The sequence below is a fragment of the Protobothrops mucrosquamatus genome, unplaced genomic scaffold, assembly GCF_001527695.2.
Source record: "Protobothrops mucrosquamatus isolate PMUCROS unplaced genomic scaffold, P.Mucros_1.0 scaffold984, whole genome shotgun sequence".
In the NCBI taxonomy this organism is placed as follows: domain Eukaryota; kingdom Metazoa; phylum Chordata; class Lepidosauria; order Squamata; family Viperidae; genus Protobothrops; species Protobothrops mucrosquamatus.
In genome coordinates this window covers 14,227-25,496 of record NW_015387224.1, presented here as the reverse complement: position 1 = coordinate 25,496, position 11,270 = coordinate 14,227, and the positions used below count along the sequence as shown (strand labels likewise).

The window sequence follows — 11,270 nt, the reverse complement described above, 5'->3', positions numbered from 1 at the left end:
AAAAAAAATAAAAAATAAAAAAAATAAAAACAAAACATTGGGTTTATAGCTTCATCTGTTAATTTGCAATATTTGCAAAAATTTAAACTTGATTATATTTGCCAGGCTACATGAAAGGTTTTATATGTGGGAACAATTCTGGCTTAAATTTAGTGAAACTTCTATATATACTATTTTGCCATTATCTCATATTCTCCAAGTTAACATTTCCGATAAGATAGCCATATCTTTCTTTCAATGTTGAGCAAAACTTATTCTTCCTACTGTAAGCACATATTTTGTTAAATTAGGATGTTTTCTTATTTTTTCTGAGATTATTCCTAGTAGGTTGTGGTTTCATTTCAAATTTAAATTCCAAGATTTTCTACATTAAATCATGCATGTCTTTCTAGTACTTTTGAGGCTTTCTACATGTCTAACATCTGTGGTACAATGTTTCTGATGTTTCATGACATTTCCATTATTTATTTCTCAATGGTCAGTCTATCTTAGATATTACTGCTAGAGTTTGTATACCACCTTTAAAACACTTTGCACCAATTTTCTTTTAAATTATAACTTGCTGCAAATTTTATAGATTTAGTCCATAATTCTTTACACTGCTGTATAGAAATTCACTACTACAGCATTTGAAATTAAATCACTCAATTTTGTGATCACTGAAAATCCATCAAAATCAATAGGACTCTTTGGCAGATGCCATGATGAGTATGACAATAAGCTTTTCCCCAGAGAAGGAAAATTGAAGCATGCATAGATGTTGTTCTGAATATTCATTCTGGCCAAAGAACATGTCAATTTCTGCAGAATAGGTCATGTTTGTTCTCATTGTGTACATGCTTTAGATTACACAAATTCAAGTTTTATATAAACTAAAGAGCCTTCCACCGTGACATAAGTAAACATTAATTGATTCCTGCTAAGCAAATGCCTTTGCATAGCACTAACATCTCTAAGGACTTTTTCCATTTAAAATGGAATAAATATTTATGATAAGTAGTAGGGTTTGAGATTCGTTTTGTTTTAAAATGTAGAAGTCCAAACGTATACTAAATAGACCACATTCTGCATGATTCTACATCCTAGATTCATTCTAGACTAAAACAAAAAACCTGTACTAAGTGAAATTTTTAAAAATATTGTGAATCTAGATTTTTAAATTAAAGCTCTCATAACGTACATCCAATATGGATGATAGTTAGGGATTCTGGAAATATCAATCCAAACCCTTTGGAATAAATAAATTTGTCTGACTCTTGAACATTGGTTTCCATATGGATCTGAACTATACTAATCTGACAAACTGATAGTAGACACTTTAGTGTCAATCACTTGTGGGACAGAGAGAGGGAGTTAGGATGGTAAGGAAGGAGAAATCACTAAACAACTTATTAGCTACAATAAGCATATCCAGTAAACTGTTAGATAAAAAGGAACTATGAGGATACAGAAAAATGTAATGGAATTCTGTTTGGTTGACTTCAATTCTATAGTCTTGTTACAGGTCCTATTTGTTTTCATGAAATTCACACACAAAGAATATATATATAATGCTACCTTTAAAAGACTACAGTTTGTCAGACTTAATTAAGAGAATGACCAGAACTAACTTACATAATTTGGATCTATACTATTGGATACTGCATTTCTTATCCGTAAACTTCCTTTTTTTTCTTCAAGAAATAGAAGGAAAAAATGTACTTCCAGAAAATGGTGATCATAATGATTCAACTGAGATGGGTCATATATTTTCTATCTTTAAAGAGGAATAACATCCATTCTCCAGTCCAGCTTTACCTGTTTCATACCCCTAAATGTGCCCAGGTAACACAGTCACTATACATTGCAGTTGAATACATCTGCAGAACAATTTCTGGAAAGCCAGAATCTATGGCTGAGCAGTGCTTCTTACTATTCCCACCTTGGACTTACCTAGAAGAAATGTTCCCATTGAAAGAGAGATGCGATCAGACAGCAAATGCTCCAGGAACAGAGGGAAGAAGTTGCTGTTAAAGTGGCAATGAAAAACCTGTAAAACACATTTATAAGACCTATAAAAAGACAATTAGAGAACAAATAACATACTGTATCCCTAACGCAATACATGACTCACATATTTGTATACAAGCTCAAGGATAAATATTCAAGCCAGTTCAGTGGGTCTGTATTAAATCAGAAAGAATCAAATCTGCTCCAGAGAATGATGGAACCAAGTAATTTATATTGCACAATCAACTCTAAATAAACCCTTTGAAGGGAATAATTGCAAGATTACTGCAACATGGGGCTGCCCCTGAAGAGCATTCAGAATTTTCAATTGGTGCAGAACACAGGTGCCTGGGTAGTAAATGGTGCCAGATATATGACACACATAGCACCACTTCTGTGTGAGCTACATTGATTACCAGTATGTTTCTGGATGCAATTCAAGATGCTGACTTTCACCTTTGCAGCCCTACATGGCTTAGAACTGGATTTCCTGAGGGATTGCTGTTTTCCAAGTTTCTCTACCCATCCAACTTGATCTAGCAAAGTAGGCATGCTGCAGATCCTGTCAACCAAACAGTGTTGGCTGGTGGGGATTAAAACATGGGCTTTTTCCGCAGTGATCACTGCTCTATGGAACATCCTCCCTTCAGAAAGTAGAATGGCCCCAACCCTGTTAGCCTTTCATAAGACCCTAAAAACCTGGCAGGAAAATATGAATATTCTCATACATGCCTGTATTGACATCAGGGTGACAAAATTATTCTAAAAAGGGTTATTCTTTATTACTTTCAAGATGCAGCTGCTGCTGACTTGGTAACACAACAATTATTTGTACCACATTATACATTATTCCAGTTGTACATTATTTTTGCTAATATGCAAATAAACCACAGAGTCTGCACTGCCAATTAATACTAATACTATATCAACATATATCAACATCTGCAAATGTTAAGAACATCTACTCATCATATAACAAGGAATGCCATATTTGAAGACAGAATAGCCTTACAACCTTTCTTCCTGTAATATAAAAGTATACTGATGAAGAATGCAAAAAAGGAACCTTTGTTCTGTTGCACACCATAACTTTTGAATATTAACTTCAAATTTCTTCCCAAAGGGAAGGCATTGCTTTTCTCTTAATGAAAAAAGCACAAAAACATTTAGACTTCTGAAGAATGTTCTTATTCCACCATACAAATTATTTTGTCTAAGAAACGGGAAACTGAAGTCTATCATAAATCTTCCCAATAGCTGACTTGTCACATACAGCCAAGATAAGACTGATTAGTCAGTTTCATTCTGACATCTTTCAGATCAACATCACTTCCTAATTCCAAGTTTCCCAATCCATTGCTTTCTAAATGTGTTGAACTATAGTTGTTAGAAATCTTAGCCAACATGCTCCTCAACCAGGCTGCCTGAAAATTGTAATTTAAACATATATTGAATACATTTGATCGAGAAAATTATTGAAGAGTTATGAAATGATCTGGAAGATCATCAATATTCTGCTGGATAGGATCCCTATCAATGTGCTGACTGGGCTTTTACCTAGCAGCCAGTACTGTTTTGTTGCAGGGACTATGCAACCCTTACCTGCATTAAATTCATGGAGACAAACCACAGAAAATTGTGGTGCCTGGAGAGCTGTTTGAGGTACTCAGCAAGTGTGATTCTTTTATCTTGATTTCTAGAAGGATTATCAATGTATAATCTGCAGGAACAAATTTCCACATTTTAAAGACAGTCAGTATAATGAATTCAGGTTTTTATCTTCTTCAACACTTATTTTCTTGGTTAGGTAGAGAGGATAAAGTTCCAAAACAATCATATCATGCAATCATATCAGGATACAAATAAATAATAGTCTCTGTCTTGTGCTTTTATATAGAATGATGTATTTTTATCCAGCCACCAAACCAAAAGCAACACAGAATACAATTTGTTTAAAAGAGGACTCCAGTAAAACTTTCAAGGGTAATTTGTCACCATTTTGTTACAGAAGGCAAGCTCCATCTCTGTTTACAGGGTTCATTTCAAAAGTGCTCAAGAATTATACAACTGAGCTTGAGGCCATTTAGCAGATACTGATATTTTGTTTCATTTTTCTCTATGTCTCAATATTAAAGCTAGAAAGTTCATGGTGAAGGATAGAGGACACAAGGAAAGATAGACAATTATCATCAACTATATTATATCAGAAGGGGAGAGTCTAGTGTCCTTCAGATATTTTGAGCCTCCCCTTCCTCTAACTAGACAACCAAACACCACTCACTCTTTTAATGTTTCATTTTCATCCCATTTCACGTGTCCATCTGTCTGAAGCCTTTGCCTCAGTAGCCATGTGGCCAAGGTAAATCCAAGTGCTGAGCAGAAAGCCAGAGCCACACAGAATACCCTGAAGGAGAAAAAGTCCTCTTTGTTCCACACAGCATAGGACATAAAAACTGAGAGGGAACCAATGGCACTAAAGAGTGAAGAGTAGAAGTTGAGGTCAGTCCTATCCTTTGCAGACACAGCAAGATCAGCAAGCAAAGCATTCTGGTTTAGATCCACCACAGTAAGGAAGCTGTCATATAGGCAGAGACAGATGAGGAATTGTAAGCCTGGGTTGGCCCAGGCAATCCAAAAAGCCAGAAATGATGCAGCAAATAATGGACCATTGCGGCTTAGAGCTTTGAGTCTCTTTGAAACAACTTCTGGAGTGGAGATTGCTATTCCAGACCTAAAAAGAAGAAAAAAAATGGTCCATGAAAACTGGTTGAACTTCACTCCATTTCACTCATTCATTCTTAAACAAGACATCACATTTTTGCCAAATAGTAAGCTAATTTGTCTCAAGCCTGGATTCAAAGTTTCTTCCCTGACATTCTTTTGCTGGAAACTATCTTCAGGGACTGGCACACAAGTAGAAAGTACCATCAAATTTCTCATTAATGAGTTGGAGGCCTTTCTCCAAACTAAAGAAAAGAAACATTTTGATATAATCTAGGCCTCTGAAAGGTTGGTTCAAAGTCCACAGGATTGTAGTCTAAATTGATATAAGAGGGTAAGCTTGATTACTTCACAGCCTGTCAACTTACAGGGAAGTTGAAAACAAAGACATGCGTATTAAGAAAAAAGAATCTTGCCAGTACAGTAATAAAGCAAGCTACATAGCTATCTTTTTTCGGTGGAGCTTCCAATTTTAAGCTAGTTTCTGACTAGGGTGTCTGAATATCTGCAAGATGCATTGCTACGAATAGTGTGAAATCTGACATCTTTAATGAAACATGTAATTATTACATTTAAAAAAAAACTACTGTCAGTGAGCTTCCCTCTGTTTTCCTATACTGTTCAGACTTTGAAACAGGACATAAATGAAACTCTGCTTACTGCTGGGTGCTAAGAAAAGCTCTGTCACTCAACCAGCCAAACAGAGGATCGTTGAGGCTGTTCCAGATCAGAAAAATAGTCTAGGAAAAAAACAAAAAAAATGAGACTTAGATACTGAAATATTTAACCTAATCTATTATTTTACAAGTTAGCCATCCCTATATTGGGAAGAATATCCACAATAACTGAAATGCCTATATACATGCCCTTTTAAGGAGTTGCTTAAAGATACACCAAGAATGTCCATACAAGATGCAAAGCACTTTTACCCACTTTGGATCTGAATATTGCATACATCTAATCTACATAAAAAGTTTTTTATGCTTATGCCAGATTCTTTCAGGCTAATTACTGTACTCTGAAATTATTTATTACTGCAACTCATTCACCTAGATATTCACCTGTCTGAGACAGTATACGTTCTCCTGCTTGAGCAGGGGGCTTGACTAGAAGACCTCTAAGGTCCCTTCCAGCTCTATTCTATTCCATTCCATTTTAAACTTTACCCAGAATTATAGCAAGCGATAGTTTTGACATTTCATTGTCACTGAATCATCACAACCAATGCAAATGCTATAAGCAGGCATATATTGGCCACATGTTTGCATACATACTGGCTAATGATAGTTCACACATCTACTGGACTTTTTCTATGATAACTATGCCATAATAAATTATATTTTATTTATTTTCTGAAATATCACATGCTATCTCATGAAAGGAAGGGCCTAACGCGGATTTTCAAAGTTAAGAACTTACCTCCCCAATCCAAAAGGAAAGTTTATCAATTTTATATATAGAAACAAAGGTGTCCACATAGTAGAGGAGAAACACGTTATGCAAAATTGAAATAAAGAGAGACAAGGATCCATAAACTACTCCAACGGGGACGTTGAATAGGCAAGCTAAAAGCCTCAAACCCATGTTGATTCATGTTCTGGATGTCACCTCCAGTTCCAAAATGACCTCTTTGTCCAGAACTTGCTGACTTGTTGGTGGGACCAAACCATCATTAACTCTGTATGGGCAGACAACAAAAAATTGGGCAATTTAATGTTTGGGTTTGATACATGCCCTACTCCTTTTTCAAAGAAAGAGACAAGTTAAATTGCAACAAAGAAACCAACTTCAGCAAGTCTTGCTTTGTGCTTCAAAACCTACATAGGATGTAGGAAAGGAAATTTATAATAGGATATATACTTTACAGCAACAAAGGAATAATGCATCAGATGACAGTAGGTTTCAAATCAAACTGACTGCTCACTAAGCTCTATTGTATTATGAATATTTATATACATCTAATACAAATCAAGTCAACTTTTCTGCTGATACATCTTCATAGTTTTAACTAAGTGTATGAAATTATTTAAAATTAATTTTAAATCGAAATTTAAAATTAAACAAATTAGAATGTCTTAAGCTTGTACACTATCTCAAGATGTATGATAGAATTGGAAGGGAAAGATGGAAATCATACTCTAATTTGAAAGGCAGCTAGAATGAAGTATTATTAATATTAAATAGGAAGAGATGCTGAATGCCTAACTTTTTAAAAAGATAACTTTTAATGTGCTAACTTTATAACACATGATAGCCATCTTCCCATATAAGGCATTTCCAGAGTCTTTGGGCTATAGGATCTTGAATTCCCATTTTTTGTGCAGGCTATGATCACACAATATTTACATTCAAAGTTAGCTGAATCAAGGTTTACGATTTTCTGGATTGATATAGTATATTAACTAACCATACAGAATGGTACTTACAATATCCAAGGGTGAAATATGGTTTTCTTCCCAGTCTCTCAATATGTTGTCTAATGCAGCTACAGCCTAACTTCTAAGATGTTTTTTTTGTTTTTCTATAGAGGGTTTATCCCCTTTCTGGGAGAAAACTAGAAACACACCAGACTTAGGTGCTGTTTACAGAATTACAAGTCTCTTGACAGCACAAGTTTTTTGCAAGACTCCTTTCAAAAGAATATGGCAAGTTTAAAAATCAATTAAGATGAAATATATGAACTACAATACTTGAACAGCAGTTCACCTAGCACATTGGTACATAACTGCCTTAACCCGAAGGCGTTTGCAGATAACACATTAAAAACAAGAAACACCGTTTTTGCATTGGGATGGTGTTTTCTGAATTCAGATTAAACTTGACCTTTTGCAATTCAATCTATATAATTCTATGTCACCATAATGTGAACAGAATTATTAGCTTTAAAAATTCAGATAGGAATCTAATGCAGTACACTGAAAAGGGCAAAGGTAGGAAAAAATTAAAATAGATTCTTAAATATATTTAAAATTAAGATTTTTACATGCAAAATTAAGCTCCAATGATAGCCAACCACAAATAAACACTATTGTACTATCCCACAAAGTATAAGTTAAACTGAAACAAGGAAATTGTTTCTTATTCTTCAGCAGTGTAATCTGATCTATTTCCTCTTGCAAGAAACTAAAGTCAACATTTTGACAATTATAATCAGAAGCATTTTCAGTCTAAATTTTTAGCCAAAATGTTCCCTATCTAAGCTATTAATTGGAAGCAAATCATAATATTCATACTCAAAAAGAAAATATTTGGCAGCTTAAGTCAACTAGAAAATCCCACTATGATTCATGGACTTTGTACATTTTTTTAACATAAAAAACCACATAAGAGTTTGTTGGATGGCATTAATGTTCAATGTTTAATTGGCTCTTTTGGAATCTGAACACTTTTTTCCCAAGAAAACGCTGTGCCTTGTTCTATGACTATGTCATCTATTTTAAGAGTAAAGTGTTCAGGAGAGTTACCTGTTTCTTTTGTCTACATAATTTTTTAACAATAAAGAGAAAAACAATGGGAGGAAGAGTAAGTAACTACAACTGAAATCTATGAAGAAACGATGCCAGGAACCATTAGTTTGAGGCAGGAATAAATGATAAAAGAAACCAGACATTGGCATTGGCACCAGGTGATAGGCACTGCAAACTGCAAAGGCTGCTGCTAGAAAAACTCAAAAAGTGAGAAGGTGAGAATTTCATGCACAAGCAGGTAGTTGGGTGCATATATCTGCCCTTCAGCCATACCGTTTTCCACAGAAGTATAACAGGAAAGTGACACAATCTACAATTAATCATCACATAGCACATATGTATATTTGCAATTAGGGTTGCCAGGTCTGCTTCCAAAAAATAGCGGACAAGCGGGGGGGGGGGGTTTAAGTAGTAAAAAAAGTAGATTGTACAGCTTTAGATTACGTACCATTTCATCATAAAGCTTTTGAATAAAAAAAATGTCCACTATTTTGTGAAAAAAAAATAGTGAACATAATGTGAAAAAAGTGGACTGTCCACTCAAATAGTGGACACCTGGCAACCCTATTTGCAATACAGTTTTGTTCTTGTGTACAGACTTCCGATGTCTAGATGAGTGTTTCTCAACTTGGAAACTTTAAGCTGTGTAGATTTCAATTCCCAAATATATATGGGGAATTCTGGGAGTTGGAATCTACACAATTTAAAGTTGTCCAGGTTAAGAAACACCGGTCTAGGTCCTTGTAGCGGATAATTGAATGGGAATACAAACGGAAGTTCAGGAAGCATCCTTCAGCTTGCCTGTCATATTGACAGGACGAATGGATAGTCTAACGCAGGGCAAGAATCTATATCTATAGGAAATCAAGCATAGCAACCTAATCGACCACCCGGAAAAAAATCACTCTAGGAGCGGTAACCCTTTAAAATTAGGATTAAGGTGGAATGACTGAGAACGAACATTCTTTAAAAGAAAAAAGACGGGGCAGAATTAAAGAGTTTTAAGATAGATTACTATAAACGAAGGAGGGGGGGAAAAAACACTCAAGGAAATTATGAAGAGTTTTGCCTACCCAGCCATCGCTAACCGAACCCCACCGGCATCTACAGCCCGAATTCGCCTGTTCCGTTTTTCAGAATCGCGCAGCCGTACTTCACTTCTCAGGAGCCCACCTCCGGAGTTTCAAGTGACGTTCACAGGACGGCCATCTTTAAAACTAAAGGCGGCGAAGCTTTAAATGCCACGTTTGATGTGGGCAATAATAATAACAAAAAAAAAAAAGAAACGTTCGGTATAATTAGTTCATTGTCAGGAAAATGGTTGTTGTTGGAGTGATATTACTAATTTTAGCGAGATCCGTATGCTTTGCGTCCAGCTTCAGGATGTTTTTTTCTCGGTCTCAATTTTTTAAGTATATTGTAAATCCTGTTTATGTTATAATTCCAGATTGTTGTTGTCCTTTGATTGTTGTCAAACGTAGGTAGGACATCATGGAGATGATATGCAGATCAGTGACGTGGGATAATGGTGGGGTTTTTTTTCAATATAAATCAGTAAGTTAGAAATATTTCAGTATTTGCTCAGTTCATTTGGATTCCAATGTAGCAGCTACCAAAACAAGATCTGTAATTTTAAAACATAAAGCAATGCATTTCCAGTGTATCCAAGGAGTTAGATGCGTATTATGGAAAAGATTGTGGTTTTTATTCATTTTCGGGATACTGATATATTCCCCTGAACTGCCCTCTCCTTAGAAAAGAAAAACTATCACTGGAGGTTTTCAAGAATAGATTAGAGTTAGACAATCATTTGACCTGGATGGTATAAGATTTTTTGCCCCAAGCAGAGGGTTAGACTGAGAAACCTCCAGGGTCCCTTCCAATTCTGTTCAAGGGAACTGCATTGTTCAGGATTGTGAAGAGATTATTAGCTGCCTGTCTCCTCCAGTGATGTGTTACGGAACTTTTATAGGTTTGTTGCAATGTCTTCAATTGGTTTGCCAAAAAGAAAGACTCTCATTGCCAAGATAGCCCAGATGCCACCTTTACTGTAGTGCCACCAATGGAGCGTCTAGTAAAGTTTCTTTTGTATACCGTAGTTAAAATGGTTCAGTATTCAATTTGAATACAAGCTTGGAGCAATATGTCTTGCTATTTTTCCTTTGGATTCTTGAGTAGCTTGGTTAGCGTTGCGAAAATAAATTGCCCCTTAGACTTTCTGACTTTTTGCATACTTACCACTGAACACTGGTAAACAATGGTCGGATGTCCATGTGTGTGTTTTACTTAGTTTCTTCTGAGAAGGTCTGCATCATACATGAGTCAAGGAAGATAATTAATTCACTTTGTTCTATAAATATTGTGTTACAATGTTTGTATTATCAGTTACCACTGATGATTCACAGATTCTATTTACAAAAGAACAGGAATAGCATGACTGTTTTATGAGAATACTACAGTATGGGAAACGTTTGTATCTATTAACATACCTTAAATAGTAATAGTGTACATGATGAAATAGAGAATCTGATTTGTCTTTTAGGAACATTTACTCTCTTTTTTGCATTTGGGCCTTTTTCTGGACTTTTTTTATTTCTTTATTTTTTGATATTCCATTATAATCCATTATATCTGATAGCTAATTTAAAACTTTGAAGAGATTACTTAGAATGATCTATTAAATGTTAGATTTATTTCCACATCAATGTAACAGTTCATGAATAATTAAAAACTATCCTAGAATTGATATTACTATCACTAGTCTGTACCCCAAAAGAAATAAACTACTAGTGAAATGTGTTTTAAACTTTGTGCACATTTGGTAAATGACAGTGATTAAACTCTAGTTTATTCAATAAAACATAGCTAAATCATATAATCTTCAGATTACATCCTGTTCCAATTAGCACTCTATAATTATTTATAATATTTGTCTACTGCTTCTATTGTGTGACTATAGTTCTTCCAGTTCTAGTAAGAACATAATCTCCGTTTGCTCACCATCAACCCATGAGTCAAAGGCCCATTGAAATAAAACTCTTCATAGTTCTTCAGAAGAAAAGATGACTTGGGATGAAATTTGTTTTCAGAAGG

The 11,270-nt window shown here is 35.0% G+C and overlaps 1 protein-coding gene across 2 annotated transcripts in view; it reads right to left on the bottom strand.

Annotated features, from left to right (window-relative positions):
- Window positions 1-9,339, bottom strand: part of MFSD13A (major facilitator superfamily domain containing 13A) — a 16,662-nt gene extending 7,323 nt beyond the window's left edge. The window contains exons 1-6 of one of the 2 annotated variants that reach the window (XM_015819765.1): window positions 9,251-9,339; window positions 6,130-6,388; window positions 5,371-5,450; window positions 4,271-4,720; window positions 3,592-3,709; window positions 1,933-2,029 (exon numbers count right to left, since the gene is read on the bottom strand). In XM_015819765.1, the coding sequence (XP_015675251.1) occupies window positions 1,933-2,029; window positions 3,592-3,709; window positions 4,271-4,720; window positions 5,371-5,450; window positions 6,130-6,294 (910 nt within the window). In that variant the 5' untranslated portion in view covers window positions 6,295-6,388; window positions 9,251-9,339. Of the gene's footprint in view, window positions 1-1,932; window positions 2,030-3,591; window positions 3,710-4,270; window positions 4,721-5,370; window positions 5,451-6,129; window positions 6,389-7,136; window positions 7,329-9,250 lie in introns of those variants that run through there. The other variant, XM_015819767.1, reaches the window with a different exon arrangement.
- Between the last annotated feature and the right edge of the window lie 1,931 nt (window positions 9,340-11,270).